At 45.5% G+C, this 17,402-nt stretch overlaps 1 protein-coding gene across 2 annotated transcripts in view; it reads left to right on the top strand.

The window, feature by feature from the left end:
* sptbn1 (spectrin, beta, non-erythrocytic 1) overlaps positions 1 to 17,402 on the top strand; it is a 96,424-nt gene that overhangs the window by 45,833 nt on the left and 33,189 nt on the right. For both annotated transcript variants that reach the window (XM_042333313.1, XM_042333314.1), the window contains exons 2-13: positions 2,002 to 2,153; positions 7,319 to 7,492; positions 7,741 to 7,832; positions 9,487 to 9,567; positions 9,693 to 9,808; positions 10,967 to 11,079; positions 11,519 to 11,706; positions 12,194 to 12,311; positions 13,423 to 13,581; positions 14,153 to 14,455; positions 14,745 to 14,898; positions 15,853 to 16,717. In XM_042333313.1, the coding sequence (XP_042189247.1) occupies positions 2,002 to 2,153; positions 7,319 to 7,492; positions 7,741 to 7,832; positions 9,487 to 9,567; positions 9,693 to 9,808; positions 10,967 to 11,079; positions 11,519 to 11,706; positions 12,194 to 12,311; positions 13,423 to 13,581; positions 14,153 to 14,455; positions 14,745 to 14,898; positions 15,853 to 16,717 (2,515 nt within the window). The remainder of the gene's footprint in view (positions 1 to 2,001; positions 2,154 to 7,318; positions 7,493 to 7,740; positions 7,833 to 9,486; positions 9,568 to 9,692; positions 9,809 to 10,966; positions 11,080 to 11,518; positions 11,707 to 12,193; positions 12,312 to 13,422; positions 13,582 to 14,152; positions 14,456 to 14,744; positions 14,899 to 15,852; positions 16,718 to 17,402) is intronic.

The raw sequence follows: 17,402 nt of genomic DNA, 5'->3' as shown, positions 1-17,402 counted from the left end.
AAATAGTTTGCTTACAGTTCCATTGCACGCATTCCATGAATTTAGGTGTCACTGATGTCATTCCCGTTGGATTAATCAGCCTGTCCAATTAAACCAATCTTTAAAATCCAAGGCCCAATCTTAAAATGCAAAAACTGCATGATGCATTACTTGTCAAATTTACCTGCGAATGTTTCATTTTTTACGACTTTGGGATTCTGGATGAGGGAAGAGATATTGGCCAAGACAGCAAGGGGAATTCCATGTTTAACAGATTATCTGATAGCGTGTCCCAACACCGGCTCTCTCTCTGTTTTGCCCTGAAACACTGACTTGGATTGCAAGCTCAAGTGTACCCTGTCAGCTGAACTAAACTGACATTGCATAACAATGCTTGGAAGCTACATTGTGGAGTCCTGTAGCTCAGTGGTTAGAGCACTCGCTTTGCAAGCGAGAGACCTGAGTTCAATTCCAGGCAGAGGGCGAAACCTTGGGCAAGTTTCCTTACTCCACACAGAGCCTAATAATAATCCCTCCAAAGAAAAACCAAAACAATAATAAATTGGTCATTTTCAATCTACGACTGTTTGTGGGACATTGCTGTGCGCAATTGGCTGCCGCATTCGCCCACAAATATATAGTCAATTCACTTTACAGTGTGTTCTGTGAAGCGCTTTGGGACGTCCTCCCGACGTGAAAAGCGCTATATCAAATGCAAGGATGATTATTATTATTACACAAGGCTCTATTTTATGGGGATGGTTGGGGGTGGGGGGTGGTGGCGTGAGGGGGAAAAAGAAGGAAGAAAACAGAGTATTTTGCCTGATGGACTTTGTAATTAAAATGAGTTCTTATATGCGTAGACTGCTTTACGGCCCCTGCCCTACATGCCCCATCATAGTTTTAAGCCTATCTGCCCTCACTCAAACTCCCATACTGGAGTTTCTCTGACGCGCTCCCTCCCTCCCTCCCTCCTCTCGATCAAAGGCCGTTTCAAAATCTACCTCATTGACTGCGCTTTCAATGATCTTTTTCCCTCCTCATCCTTCACACCAGCTCAGGTGTCAAGACAGGACTGTTAACTCCCAACACGAAAGGCACAATATAAATGTCAAATGCATTTCACAGTTTGTGTTTATCAGGAAGCATTTCAATTTTAGGTGTGCCAGTGCAGTCACGTGGTAACCACAATAACATGTCTTGACATATGTGCAGGATATAAACTCAAAATGCACCAAAGTGTGTCTGCAATGCTGATTCATTCATAGTTGTAATGGGGTAAAGTGGCAAAACTGGAGGCTGATGCATTTCACCCACAAAACAGTCACTACACTTTGCAGTGAATCCTGTGAAGCACTTCAAGATGTCTCGATGTGATAAGGCACGGAATCAAATGCAAGTATTATTATATTTATTATTACAGTAAATCTCACATAAGATGTATCAGTTGGGCGATACATTAAATGTGACTCCTGCAAAGTATGAGTCATGTCAAACTTGCATAGAATATAAACTCTTGAACGGGATTTGGGCTTATGTAAGACTTAAGTGATTGTGCGATTTATAAATATCAGACTTATGAGAGTCTTACTGTAGTATTATAACACTTTATTATATTGATAATAATCCTTGCATTTGATATAGCGTCTTAGCACGTCCTTCAGAAGCACATCACATAATTTTGCCGTGAAGTGAGGTGAATTGTCTATTTGTAGGTGAACCTGGCAACCAATTTGCAGTTATCTTACTATGATGTTACTGCAGTTACACAACAGCATAGGGAATTAGGAGAAGTTTTATTCAACGAAGAATAAAAGCGGAATGGCTTTAAATTGGGCGCTAATTCTCAAAGTATTTATTTTAGTCTGGGGTCCTTGTTATGTACCGCAGGCCTTGTGCTGGAGTACCTCGTTCGTTCGCTTGCCTCGAGCGCCGTGATCTTTACAGTTTGGGAATTTCACGATGGTGTGAAGATGAGCGTTCCCTCAGAGTGACTGATCCCGTACCGTTTTATTTCCTCAGACGAGCGTGAAGCTGTCCAAAAGAAAACGTTCACAAAATGGGTGAACTCTCACCTGGCACGAGTATCCTGCAGAATCACGGACCTGTACATGGACCTACGGGATGGACGCATGCTGATCAAACTGCTGGAGGTCTTGTCAGGGGAAAGACTTGTGAGTAAGACATTTGACGCCCCCTGCGTGAAGTGCACTATTTTACTTTGGTTAGGCGATAACCCATCACCATACTTAAAGAGTTTCCAAACCACATACACAGAGCTCCATGCATCTCAACCACACATAGAAATTCCAGAGATGATTATTGGAATGGAATATGCACTCTCTTCCTGGAGGGACACATCCTGCTTACCTAATTCTGAAAGTATTAGTCGCAGGCTTGGTGACCCCAGAGTGTGTGTTGGGGTACCGCTGGAGTCTAACCAGCTAAAACCACATTGATAGCAGTGTCTAGCATGCTTTCCTGCAGCATGTCCAGCAAGGACCACCCAACTGCTCAGGGCTTAGGCTTGCAGGGTTAACGGGCTGAGTGGGAAGAATCTCTGCCCCAGTGACTGGTCGAGTGCCATGAAGGGCTCAATATAAAAACAGGTTGTTTTTGGTGGGAATGGTTGGGGGCGCTGGTAACATGCCCTCCACGACGGCGTTGATGATCATTTCCCTTCGCGTGCAGGCACGTAGGTCCAGAAAGCTTTGCTCAAGCAGCACTCCATTGTGCTTGGGTCACATTAAGCAGCAATTTGTATTCAGCATGACTTCTGGGCTAATGTTTCAAAAGCTGAAGGATATTCTTGGTCCCTGGGAAACAACTTTTGTTGACCTCTTTCCCCCTCCCCACCCACTATCCCCCTCAAAAAAAAATCTTGTAAACAATTATTAAACATTTAACAACCTGGGCAAGAACAAAATCTAAATGGAAAATTTTGTGGGTGCAGATTCTATCTGAAAGAGGGAGGAAGCTTATTATTTCAAGTTGTGACCTTCATCAGATAAAAGCCTGCACCCAAAACATTACTCTCTGCTGCAGTTTACTGTGCAACTTGCTGGCCAGCTCCAGACTGTTTTGGTTTTGTTTCAGATTTCCGGGTGGGGGATGTGGGGAGCGGAGAGGTGTGTTTGCTTGTAATTTTTTTTTAAGAACACCTCAAACAAGATTTGACCTGTTTATTTCTATTCAACATTTTAAAAATATTTATCTCTTGCTTTAGCTGTGGTTTTGTTCTTTATAACAAGATATTAATAATAAGGTGACGTGCTTGGTGACGGAACGCTGGAATTGAGTCAATCTGCTGTGGCAGTCTCGGTTGTCCGCTTCCTGAGCCAGGCGGGTCTGTCTGCAGAGACTCCAGGGCCGATGACAGAACAGCCAGCCCGGCTCGTTGCTAGAACTGGGAAGAGTATTCTGGTCACTGGGAGCAGGGATTCTTCCCACTCAGCTCCTCTTAACCCTGGAAGCAAAAGCCTTAAATGGTAGTGTGGTCCTAGCAGGACAAGCAGCCGGAAGCTTGCCAAACAGTGCATTCAGTGGGCTACGCAACTTTAGCTGTTAAACTCCATCAGTACCCCAACATACACTCTGGAATCCACAAGCCTTGGCTCTTGCCTAACTGAAGCCTAATACGCTCTTGAATTACGTAAGCAGGGAGAGAGTGTACATTTCTTTCTAGGCACACAGAAATTTATTTCTAGACACACTGGCTATTTGTGTGTGATTGATTAAAGATATCATTTCGGGGTAAGGGGCAGAGGTGCAAACTTTTGATTTCTGAGGGAATTCTGTCTTAACTCATCCGCAGCTTGAAGACAATGTGTTTAGGCATTTTCAAATAGTGTATGTGTGCAAATAACCACAGGAATGTGCCACACTTGTTGTAATTGTGTACTTACTGTAGATCATATATTACTGTGGTCTTCAGCTGCCTGTGTAACTAGGAAACCGAGATAGCTCCATAGTCACAGTGGGGAGGTTGAATGCATTTAAGTTCAGTTAAGGGATAGATACTTCAGAAAAAGCATTTACTTTCCTCTTGCCTGCATGTTAATAATCTTTCCCCTTAGCATAGTGCCTTTCACATCAGAAGGACATCCTAAAATGCTTCATAGGATTTGCCCACAAAATATACAGTCAATTTACTCTACAGTATATTTTGTGAAGCGCTTTGAGATGTCTCATTGGCGTGATAACAATAACAACAACTTGCATTTATATACCAAATGGGCACCCCCTACAACTCTATACTCCCTGTGAATAGCCACTATCGTGCTACGTGACAATCCTGAGCCATTTCGGGGAGCCAGTCTGCCAGTGCTGTGGAGGGATTTGAACGTGAGGACGAGGATCTTGAATTTCGATCCACCGGAGGATAGGGAACCAGTGGAGCAGAGCGAGGTTAGGGGTTGATAAAATAAGCTTAAGGAAAGCATCGTAGGGGTCACTGTTTTCCCCTGGGTCTGGCTCAATGGAAAAAGCATCCTTGTTATTGACAGATTGTTTGTTGGGCCATATCAGCCACTATAACTTTCAGTTTGTTTAGACACATATAAATAGTATTACCAACCGAAAACATGATGTTGCCTTTGGTCAACAATTGACATTTAGCTCTGAGAAGCCTTGAGTTTTGACTGAAACAAAGTGCATCATTGAAAGTTCACCTAAAAATGTATTTACCCCAAAGGCAGGTGCTGTAATTATCTGATCATTTCTCATATAAGAAAAATCTTTTCCCGAGATCAGGGGTTGACTGGCTGACAATGGGTTACTGTTCCACGATGGGACTGATGTGTGCATGTTGTCACATGCTCGTTGAACAAAGCTTCAAAGCCTGTGTTTCTGGATATATTTTAAGCTAGTCTATGGCCTTATTATTAAAACCAAAGCTTCCTGTATGTCAACGCCTGGGTTCAGATCCAAAATTTGATGTAAGTGTTTGGCTAGAATTTTTACTTCTGGCCGCAACACAATGGTGAATTTCTAATGTTGTAAACCACAGAAATTTGGTTTTAAGTAGTTTACATGGCCATTCAAACCCCAAGATCATGTTTCATCCTATAACAATATAATTCCAACCAGCTGTTAAGAGCTCTGAGACGCTACCCTGCATGGAGGGAGTTATATAAGTGCAAGTTGTTGTATATATATATTATATATATAGTATGCAAGAAAAAATATGATTGAATGGATGACTGAGTTATCGGGGACAGTTACCTTGTTTTACAGTTTCTATGAACTGTGCATTTAAACGTTGTCCGTGCTGCAGTCTCCCTACCTCTGCTCCTGCCTGGGTATCCTCCTCAAATCCCTCCACGGTCTGACCCCACCTTTACCTTTGTCACTTCCTACACTCACTTTGCTCAGCAAACATTAGTCTACTTCGTGTCCCCCACCCAATCCGCCCTACCATCACTGGGTGAGCTTCCAGACATTCTATCGATTCCTATCTCTCTCACCGTCTCCACTTCGTTGCCTCTAACAGTTTCTCCTCCAGCCCCCACACTGTCACATTTGGCGTCCCCCAGGGCTCTGTCCTTGGCCCTCTCCTCTTTAATACCTATATGCTCCCCCTTGGTGACATCATCCGCAGACATGGGATCAACTTCCACATTTATGTGGATGACACCCAACTCTTATCTTTCTGCCTCCACCCTCAACTGCAGGACCACTGCTGTCCTGACAGACTGCCTGTCGGACATCAAGTCCTGGATGAGGACAAATTTCCTACAGTTGAATGTGAACAAGACTGAGGCCCTCCCGATTGGCTCGCATCAGCGCCTCAGCACCACAGGCTCTGGCAGCATCAACCTCCATGGTTACACACTTCAACTCACCAAGTCAGTCAGGAACCCAGGTGTCTTTTCTTCCCCACATCATAGCAATGACCCGCTCTGCCTTCCCTCACCTACGTAACATTGCCCGACTCCGCCACTATCTCACCCCTCAGGCCACTGAAACTCTTGTTCATGCCTTCATCACCTCCAGGCTCGACTATGCAAACGCTCTGCTTGTCAGCATTCCCAACTCCTCCCTCCACAGGCTGCAGATAATCCAGAACTCTGCAGCCCGTGTCCTCTCCTGCACAAAACTCTGTGACCCCATCTCCCCCACTCTTGCCCGACTCCATTGGCTCCCTATCCTTCAGAGGATCCAGTTCAAGATCCTGGTCCTCACATACAAAGCCCTCCGTGGCCTTGCCCCACCCTACTTCTGCGACCTCCTAACCCCCGACCAACCCGCCCGTTCCCTCCGCTCAGATGGCTCTGGCCTGCTCCACGTCCCCCGACCCACCCACCCCACCATTGGCGGGAGATCCTTCAGCCACTCTGCCCCCAACCTCTGAAATTCCATCCTCCAGTCACTCCGCCTCGCCCCCTCCTTAGCCTCCTTCAAGTCCCGCCTCAAGACCCTCCTCTTTGACCATGCCATCGGTTACCACCCACCCCCGACCCCAGCTCGGGTCTGAAATGCTGCACTCTGTCCAGCGCCTTGGGATGTCCTCCCGACGTGAAAGGCGTAATACAAATGTAATCTTGTTGTTGTTGTTCTGCCCCTGCACTCTCTAACTCCATCCCGCAGTTCCTCCAACTCACCCCCTGAATCAACGTCAAAGTCAGATACAACATTTGGCTGGATTAATGTAGAGACATTAACAGTTCTCACATCTGCCATTCTTCTGCCTCTTTGAATGAGATTGTCAGTTTAGTGCAAAATTTAGGGGCAGTTTTGTACTGTGATCCTCACCCATTCAGAACCGGATTTACACTGCCCTTGGTCAATAAGAAGAGATGCCTTTCTCCTAACGATGTCAACTGGATTCAAGCTCTTGTTCCACAGGTTGAAGAATTGTGTGGTGAACCACTCTGAGACATTTCAATTCCATGAAAAGGCGCTATATCAAATGCAAGGATTATTATTCTGCTACAGGTTCCATCTTCTAAAAGTGTCCTGTTTTCCTGTGGGTTGGTTATACGATTTCTATGAGCAGTTCTTTTTTGCCATTTGCATTCAAAACATCTGGCTAAAGGGATGCCCCCCACTTGATCAAAGTCTTCTCCATATTCCAATTAAGTGGCAAACCAGAGATTCAAGGAGACTTGGGGAGAGCAGATTTTCAAACTTATACAGAGCAGAAATCAAAACCAAAATTTTTGAAAGAAAAAAAGGTTGATCTCACAGAATGCACCCAATCCTAACATGATTTCACTGCCGAGTATTTGCGAGTGTTAGCATTTCAAGGTTAATTTTTCTAGAGTATTGATGGCAGTAACACTTATTGAATACTTCATTGCCACTGTTCATATTTATATCTGTTCTCTTTCTTTGTTAGCCCAAGCCAACAAAGGGGAGGATGCGGATTCATTGCCTTGAGAATGTTGACAAGGCTCTACAGTTCCTGAAGGAGCAAAGAGTACATCTGGAAAACATGGGATCTCACGATATCGTAGACGGAAACCATCGCCTGACTCTTGGTTTGATTTGGACCATAATTCTCAGATTTCAGGTGCGTTCATACTTCAGTGAAATTGTGAGGATTATTTTGTGAATTAAGGAAGGTTTAATTGTCACAAGATATAAATTGTCTCTTTTCTTGAGGCCTTTGAAGTTGTTTAAAGCTCTTTTGTTAGAGGAGAAGCCTGCTTCCTCTCTCTAGCCCAATCCAACGCAGTTTCCAGGAAATAATTACGTTAATACAGCTGAAAGGTTATGAAAAGAAAAACCATCTGATTAGGACTCGTTTGTATTCCCCAGATCCAAGATATCAGTGTTGAAACGGAAGACAACAAGGAAAAGAAATCCGCAAAGGATGCTTTACTGCTGTGGTGCCAGATGAAGACAGCAGGGTAAGCAACTATGAATGATGATCCTTGCATTTGATATGCGGGTTTCAACCCGGCTCAGTTGATAGGACTCTCGCCTTTGGTCAGCACCATCATTTCACCTGACAATCCCGAGCCCCTTAAGGGAGCCAGTTCTTTTCATATGGTCTCAACATCCCATGTTGGGACTTTGAGCTCCTAGCTTATGGCTGACACTCTTGTGCAGTGCTGGGGGAGCGCTACATTGACAGTATTGCTGTCCCTCAGATTAGGTATTAAGCCGAGATTCCGTCTGTCTGTTCAGATGGACTTTAAAGATCCCGTGATACAATTCAAAAAGTGAAGGGAGTTTTTCCCAGTGTCCTGGCACAACAATCCCCAGATAAAATTGGTTCTTCACTTAATGGCTATCTGTAGGATATTGCTATGCTCAAATTGGCTACCATATTCTCCCACATTATACACAATCAATCTGTGTTAGAGTAATTCCTGTGTAGCATTTTGAGACATCTCAATGATGCGGGAAGGTATTGTATCAAATGCGAGGATTATTATATAGTACCTTATCACATTCCCAAACCATCTCAAAGTGTTTCACAGGATTTACTGTAAAGTGTGGTGACTGCATATTTGTAGGTGAACGAGGCACCCAATTTGTGCATGGCAAGGTCGCACAAACAGGTTTAACCTATACGTTGCAGTGGTGGTTGTCGGTGGAAAATTTTTCTCTGTGGAAAACTGGCCTCCGAAATAAAACTGAGTGTAAGAACTTTCCACAGTTCTGTATGATCTGAAACTTTTTAATTCATTGTCTTAAGGCTGAGACCAGGAGAGATTTCAGGCTTCTCCCAAATGGTATCGGTGACTTCTGCTGTTAATTGCAGGGTGGAAGGGTGAAGCCAGAATCAGGCTCAGGATACCTCTTACCTCTCTCTGAGGAGAAAAGCTAACCTTCTAATGACTGGTTACTATTTCAAGCCTTGCCCAACCCACAGCCCAACTCTAGTTGTTTTTAGATGTACCAAATCAAAATGACTTGACTATTTCCAAATCACGTCGAAGATTTTTATAAATCTTGGTTCTCGGCATTCCTTTCCTGCTTGTGACATCGCTGTTCTGTTCTTAAACAATAGATAGTCTTTATCTGATGCTGTTTTCTGGTAAATGATTCTTACCTAATGTAAATTTACAATTTCTTTCGGTCAGCCGGATACCTATCACCATCCTTGAGTGTATCCAGACTAAACAGTCCCAACCCACCTGCACCTGGACATCCAGATATTTGTCAGAATGGAATGCCCACTCTCCTTGGAAAGACTCATCCTGTTTACCTAATTCTGGAGAGTATTAGGCACAGGTTGGAGACCCCAAAGTGTGTGTTGGAATACTGCCGGAATCTTAACCAGCTGAATTGAGAGAACTGTCTGGCAAGCTTGCCCGCTGCTTGTCCAGCGAGGGCCAACCTGCTAGGGGTTTGGCTTGCAGGCTTAACAAGAGCTGAGAGGGAAGAGCCCCTGCGCCTGCTCCCCCCTGCTCCAGTGACTGGTCTTTTAAAACACAGCCGAGGACAAGGTTGTGACTTTCTGCTCATTGACACCATGTTTCTGGTCCCTGAAACAAACCTGGATAACGTTAAGCTAATGTGATTTTTTTTCCCCCTCCCCTCCTCTCTCCGCAGCTATCCAAATGTCAACATTCACAACTTTACCACCAGCTGGAGGGATGGCATGGCTTTCAATGCTGTTATACACAAGCACAGGTACATATCTGACAATAGTGGCTGGCGTTCCGTTTCTCCTCTGTAAATAACTGCACTGTTTGCATGCAGTACATGCTATGTCTTGTGTCCACGTCTCCTCGCTAACTGGTTTTTCATTTGGACAGGCCGGATCTGATTGATTTTGACAAACTCAAGAAGTCCAACGCTCACTACAATCTCCAGAATGCATTTAACCTTGCGGAGCAACATCTCGGGCTCACCAAGCTACTGGACCCTGAAGGTTAGATGTAACATCATACGAGCTGTTTATACTGGAAAGTTTTCAGACAGTTATGTTTTTTAGAAAGCACCAGTCGGGAAAAACGGCAGTGAAACTGGTGCTCCTGCCACTTGGGCATTTAATGTGAATCTTCTGCAGTGTCCCCCCGCTGACCATGTACTTCACACTGAACCATGAGAACTCAGCTTCTCTCCCTCAATCCCTCCGCCTTGCCCCTTCCTTCCCCATTTTCAGATCACGTCTGAAGACCTTCCTCGTCGACCGTCCTTATGTTTGCCTTCCCCCTGCTCAGTGTCAGGCTCTGCCACTGGTAAGCACTCCAAGAAGCCACCTGGCATGAAGACCATTATATACAGACAAATTGTTGTTGTTCAATGGGATCTCTGGTCACGGTGGAGTTCTCGTGAGTTGCAATGATGAACAGGGATTCCCTCGAGAAGACGTACCTTATGTCCTGCAGTGCTTTATTCCTGCAGCAAGATCCCATTTACACTGCTGCCTTCCCAACAAACAACAGGAGCATCACCATGTCTCACACACACTAATCTCCCCTCACACCCACTACCCTCCTGCCTCACGCCCACTAACCTTTCCTCACAAACAGTAACCTCCCATCTCACTCCCGGGCTCCATTTGCTGGCGGGGATCTGGGCCCAAAGTGAAGTAAAGGTACCGGAAAATGGCAGAAGAATGACAGTCGAGCACCTCATTCAGTCTCCGCTAACTTTTATTTCCCTTTGGGGACAGTTTCCTGCAGACCCCAGAAGAATCGGGCAGGCATGTGACATCAACATGCACTCTGACCAGAAGCCTGCCCAGAATGCTATTTCAGTGAAGTGAATGGGGCACCAGTAATGAGAGTCCTTCCCTATCAGCACCTCCACTTGTCAGAGCTCTGCTCATTGCTATTCCCACGGTATTCCTGTGTGGTATCCATCTCAGCATGGTTTGGATACTACTAAGCATGTGATGGGTTTCCACTTGTCAGACACTCAGTTGACTACACACAAAAGAATCATTCCCACAGCCTGAACCATAACTACCTTTATATACAGTGTGCTGGTAATCTGCGATGATTGATAGCCCTTCCACTTTATGGAAGGTCTCTTCAACTATGCTGTACAGTTTGAAAATAATCCCCTGGGTGTTCTTTGTTAGATGTCAGTGTGGACCACCCCGATGAGAAGTCCATTATCACCTACGTAGTGACATACTACCACTACTTCTCCAAGATGAAGGCTCTTGCTGTGGAAGGAAAGCGTATCGGGAAGGTACGTAAAACGCTTCCTGCAACCTTCCCCAGATTATTTTATTATAATAATAAATACTCATTTGTGCTTAACCCGAGGAATGACGTCACACGGCAGAACAATGAGCCGGCGGTTGCGTTCCACACATGTGGCTTGTCTCGTAGTATTAGATATACTGAGAGTCGTAGAAATTTACAGCACAGAAGAAGGCCATTTGGCCCATCGTTTCTATGCAGGCTCCTTTAAAGACTGATCTTTTCTGCCCCATTTACTAACCATTTCCCCATATCCTTGTAGCTTATGCCTTTTTGGATATTTAGCTAGTTCCCTCACCCCCCCTGGTTTGGCGTTGAACATTGTCTCTGTGAAGAGCCGCAAGATGTTATCCTACGTGAAATGCGTTATATAAATGCAAGCTGCTATTGCTGCTGTGTTAATGGTTTACCCGTATCTGCCTTAGGTGCTTGACAACGCAATTGAAACTGAGAAAATGATCGAGAAGTATGAGTCACTGGCATCTGACCTGCTGGAGTGGATTGAACAGACCATCATCATCCTGAACAACCGTAAATTTGCCAACTCGCTGGTTGGCGTCCAGCAGCAGCTCCAAGCCTTTAACACATACCGCACAGTAGAAAAGCCACCAAAGTAAGAACCCGACATCGCTGAATCATTTCTTTAAATTAGCATTTCTTAACGTTCGAGCAAAGAACTGCAAGCTAATTGCCACATGTCATTTCTTGTATTCAGATTGAGCACAGTTTATAATCACCCTCATTTCACAATGGATTTAACCACAGCTGAAGGTTGCGTAATGAGGCAGTGGCTTCTGAAGGGGGGATAAAATTGGAATACGGAAAACCAGAAGAAATGGGTATATTCTTTTCCGACTGCAGACCAATCTGGAGGTGACAGTCTACTTAAAATGTCAAGACATTGTAAGATGTCAAGATATTGTAAGTAGGTCACTTCAGGTTGACACATGGGGTTGCAAATTGGGACCTGGTGTTTGTGGATTTACTCAGCAAACCATAACCAGAGTTCCAGCAGTTGGCTTGTTTATTGAATGATGTGTAGGTGTGAGTCCTCCCAGCCCGCTAAACTCGTCTTATTTAATTTTTTTCTTTGTCTGCAGGTTTACAGAAAAAGGAAATCTAGAAGTGTTGCTTTTCACCATTCGAAGCAAAATGAGGGCAAACAACCAGAAAGTATACATGCCGAGAGAAGGCAAACTCATCTCAGATATCAACAAGGTAGCTATTGAAGCTTATTGGTCCACTTTCTACCTCATCTATTAGGTTTAGGTTTTTGTTCTGGCTTCCTTGCTTGAAAGCACGAACTCATAAATACAATAATAATAATCTTTCCATTTGATACAGAGCCTTATCACGTCGTTGAAACATCTCAAAGCGCTTCACAGAATACACCGTAAAGTGACTTGTCTGTATATTTTGTGGGCAAAACGCAGCAGCCAATTGTGAGCAGCAGTGTCCCCCAAACAGTCGTGGATTGAGTGACCAAAGCTCAAATGATAAGAGAAGTACCTCGCCCAGTTGGCCATTCTTCATTGAGGAATCCAGTCTGTAACCATGGATCATCACAGACAAACCTTGTCTGTGATGCAGCCTTCACCCAACTTTTACACAACATGAACACACACTTCAATCAATGATCACTGCACAGTCACCAGGAGCGTGGAAACGCTGGATGGTTTTCCTCCCTTTTCTTAACCCAATGGTACTGAAGCTGATGGTAATGCCCCTCTCACTTAACCTGAAATCAGTCATCTCGTCACAGATGACTAGATCAAAATTACCGGCTTTTGGATGGATGACTTTTATCAACTGAACCCATTGAGGTTGCTTCCCACCCTACCTAAAGGGGGAGAGCATTTGAATTCAAGTGGACACATCTAAATGACATTACATATCAGCTCTGGCCAATTGGAGTCCTGTATTGTCCAATGGAATTTGCTCCCTTCTCTTAATCCTAATTTAAGATGAACATTTGCTTGAAATCATGGGTCTGATTATATTGGGGGAAGATTTCTCTAGATAGTAAGTGATAAAAATTAGTTGCGCTTTGAATTCTGAACGTCCCATATAAATTGCTAAGAACGGTTGACACATGGGAATGAACGTTGTGATCTTTGATGTGTTATTAATTTTCTCCCCCTCCCCCCACCTTCCCCTCACTGCTGGTTGGCTGGACACGAGCTCAAATTAGACTAGAACTTCTTTGCTGACTTTGGATCCAACCATTATGACAGATGAAAGTCATACAAGGGCTCTTACGATGATATTGCGTGTGTTTGTAATTAATCCGGTGGCAAAATTGCCTGATCTCTGCATTTCCTGGTTGCAGGGCTGGGAAAGACTGGAAAAAGCTGAACATGAGCGAGAACTGGCGTTAAGAACAGAGCTGATAAGGCAAGAAAAGCTGGAACAACTTGCACGTCGGTTTGATCGTAAAGCTGCTATGAGGGAAACTTGGCTCAGTGAAAACCAGCGCCTAGTTTCTCAGGTACGACCTCCTCTTCCCCCATCCACCACTCTACCTCCACTTCTGAAATGACATCAGACACTTACTTACTTACTGATTATAATAGGATAAATGATCTGATAATTTGTACGAATCAGAGCTAGCTTTTCAGAACTGAGGATTACATCTACAAACAGTAATGGATGTCAAGACATTGTAAATAGTTCCCTTCGAGACGACACGTGGGGTTGCAAATTGTGACCACGCTATGTGTGGATTAACTCACCGATGCAAACCGCAGCCAGCAATTGGTTTGTTTATTGACTGCTCTCAGCACATAACACTGTTTAGAGAAGAGAATGGAACATTCTTTTTGAAAATAAAATGAACCGGCGATTTCAACGCAATACTTGAAGGTTCTGTTAAAAGCTGCATCTGGTTCGTGCACTTTCATTGTCACTTAGCAGCATCCATCGTTCTTGACAGATTAGTCAGTATGTGGCAGCTAGAGTATGTGTCCAGCTGTGTCAGCCAGTCCTGCAGATAATAATCTCTTTAGGCATTTTCGAACCTCGCACACACTGACGTCTGCTTACAATCTCTTGTGCTACAGGATAATTTTGGATTTGATCTGCCAGCTGTGGAGGCTGCCACCAAGAAGCATGAGGCTATTGAGACGGACATCGCTGCCTATGAAGAGAGGGTCCAGGCGGTGATGGCTGTGGCCAAGGAGCTGGAAGCTGAGAACTACCATGACATTAAGCGCATCACAGCAAGGAAGGAGAACGTATACAGACTGTGGGAATATTTACTGGAATTGCTCCGGGCTCGACGCCATCGCTTGGAGATGAACCTCAACTTACAGAAGATTTTCCAGGAAATGCTGTATATTATGGACTGGATGGATGAGATGAAGGTGAGCAGGGGAGTACGTGGGATATTAAATCGTGGGGTTGAGGGAAGAGGGGTAAGGGAGGGAAGGAGCAAAAAAGCACAGTTATTTTGATATGAAAACCTATTAAGAAACACAATAGAATTCTTGTATTGTTTGCACAGATAACATCAGATTTTTTTTTAACCTTCCCACCCCTGTTTCAGTTTGCTTATTATTCCATGTGTCCCAATGCTCTTGGTGTTCCTACTATATGTGCCGCCACAACTTTATATGAACAAAACCAACTGTTGAAACTGGTTGTCGCACATAGGTCCTATTGCTGTCTCAAGATTATGGGAAGCACTTACTTGGTGTCGAAGATCTGCTGCAGAAACATGCTCTGGTGGAGGCTGACATCGCCATTCAGGCTGAGAGAGTGAGAGTTGTCAACGCTTCTGCTCAGAAATTTGCTTCTGACGGAGAAGGTATTTTGCCTACCATTCAATTCTCTCTCAAACCTTTCAATAAAGCCTTATAAGCAGATGGCCCTAATTGCTTAGTGAGGACAAGTGGCCTTGAGCCTGAGACCTCTGACTCAAAAGATCACACTGCTTTAACTATTCTCATCCAGGATAGGAGTGGGGACACTACAAGATGGTTGACTGGCTTCAGGACCTTGGATGGGGATTGTCACAAGTTCTATCTCAGTGCATAGCTTGGGGTGACAGGGAGAATAGAATTTACCATTATCAGTGGGACATTTCAATTTAGAAACCAGTCACCAAGAAGTTTATGGTAATATTCACAAAGAATGTACAGCACGCAAACAGGCCACTCGGAAACAGGCCACTCGGCCCAACTGGTCTGTGCCAGTGTTTACACTCCACCCACTCCTTACTCTCTCCCATACCCTTCTATACTCCTCTCCTTCATGTGAAGGTCCAGCTCCCTCCTGAATGCATCTATAAATGGAGGCTGCTGTTTTGTTTTTTTAAAAATAGTGCCATCAAATTGTTAAATCGTCCTTTATCTGTCAGCGCAGTCACCTCGCAAGCGAGAAGACGTGGGTTCGATTCCCAGGCGGTGCAAATCTTTAGGCACGTTCCCTCCACATGCCTTTGTTTACCTATCAGTAAATAGGAACCCAATTCTTAGAAGATTGGTGGATCGCTTTCTGTCAGTAATAATCCCCCCCACACCCAAAAAGAAAGTGGTCACTTAATCCACAACTGTTTGTGGGACACTGCTGTGCACAATTGGCTGCTGCGTTTCAGCCACAAAATGCGCAGTCAATTCACTTTACAGTATATTTCTGTGAAGCGCTTTGAGACTTCTCAACGACGCGATAAGGCGCTATATCACATGCAAGGATCATTATTATTATTGTTCTTCGTTAATAAAGCACTAATGCACATTTCTCTCTCTGCTTTTCTCTCCAGGTTACAAACCTTGTGACCCGCAGGTTATCTGCGATCGTGTGACCCACCTGGAATTCTGTTATCAGGAGCTCTGCCAGCTGGCGGCCGAACGAAGGGCTCGCTTGGAGGAGTCGCGGCGTCTCTGGAAGTTCTTCTGGGAGATGGCGGAGGAGGAGAGCTGGATCCGGGAGAAAGAGCAGATCCTCTCGTCGGACGACTGCGGCAAGGACCTGACCAGCGTGATGCGGCTGCTCAGCAAGCACAAGGCCTTCGAGGACGAGATGAGTGGGCGACGGGGACCTCTGCAGCAGACGGTGAAGGAGGGCGAGGCCATGGTGGCCGAGGAGCACTTCGGCTCCGAGAAGATCAAGGAGCGTATCGCGGACATCCGTGCACAGTGGGCCAACCTGGAGGAGCTGTCTGCCGTCCGCAAGAAGCGACTGGAGGAGGCAGCCAACGTGAACCAGTTCAAGGCTGATGGTGACGACATCGACGTGTGGATGATCGATGTCCTGAGGATCGTCTCCAGCAACGACGTGGGCCACGATGAGTACTCCACACAGGCCCTGGTCAAGAAGCACAAGGACGTGGGGGAGGAGATCAGCAGCTACAGGCAGATCATTGACGCGCTGCGGGAGCAGGGCCAGAGCCTGCCCGAAGAGTACTCGCCTGATATGCAGGAGAGGCTGGCGGACATCGACGAGCGTTACCAAGAGGTGGCGGAGCTGGCCCGACTCCGTAAGCAGGCGCTCCAGGACGCGCTCTCCCAGTATAAGATGTTCAGCGAGGCAGATGCTTGCGATTTATGGATCGTCGAGAAGGAGCAGTGGTTAAACAGCACGCAGATCCCAGAGAAACTGGAAGATCTCGAGGTCATCCAGCACAGGTAAAAAGTGGTGGAGTGCGAAGGGGAAACTTTGCTATCTGTTTTTCCTTTAAGAATTATGAAATCCTTCTTCTGATCCAATGGCCCTGCTTGCTTCCGGTTCATAGTTTATATACATAATATATATGTATATAAACCTCCCCTTCCTATCCAAGGTCCTGGAACGAGTTGTCACCTCCCAGCTGCGCTCTTTCCTCTCCAACCATTCACTATTCGAACCCCTTCAGTCGGGTTTCCGCGCTGCCCATAGCACAGAAACTGCCCTGGTCAAGGTCACCAATGACATCCTGACCATCTGTGACCAGGGCTCCCTCTGCCTCCTCGTCCTCCTCGACCTATCGGCAGCATTCGATACGGTCGACCATGCTATCCTCCTCCACCGCTTGACCTCCCACCTAAACCTTCAAGGCCCTGTCCTTGAGTGGTTTAGGTCGTACCTCTCCCACCGTCTTCACTTTGTCTCCACAAATGGTTTTTCCTCCGGCCCCCACACTGTCTCGTGCGGTGTCCCTCAAGGCTCTGTCCTCGGTCCCCTCCTCTTCACCCTCTATATGCTCCCCCTTGGTGACATCATCCGCAGACATGGGGTTAACTTCCACATGTATGCGGATGACACCCAACTCTACCTTTCCTCCTCTACCCTCAACTCCACGACCACCGATGTCCTGACAGCTGCCTGTCCGAC

This window comes from Callorhinchus milii, unplaced genomic scaffold (assembly GCF_018977255.1).
Source record: "Callorhinchus milii isolate IMCB2004 unplaced genomic scaffold, IMCB_Cmil_1.0 Scaffold3, whole genome shotgun sequence".
NCBI lineage: Eukaryota > Metazoa > Chordata > Chondrichthyes > Chimaeriformes > Callorhinchidae > Callorhinchus > Callorhinchus milii.
The sequence above is the reverse complement of the archived record's forward strand: the minus strand, read 5'-3'. Positions and strand labels throughout refer to the sequence as shown.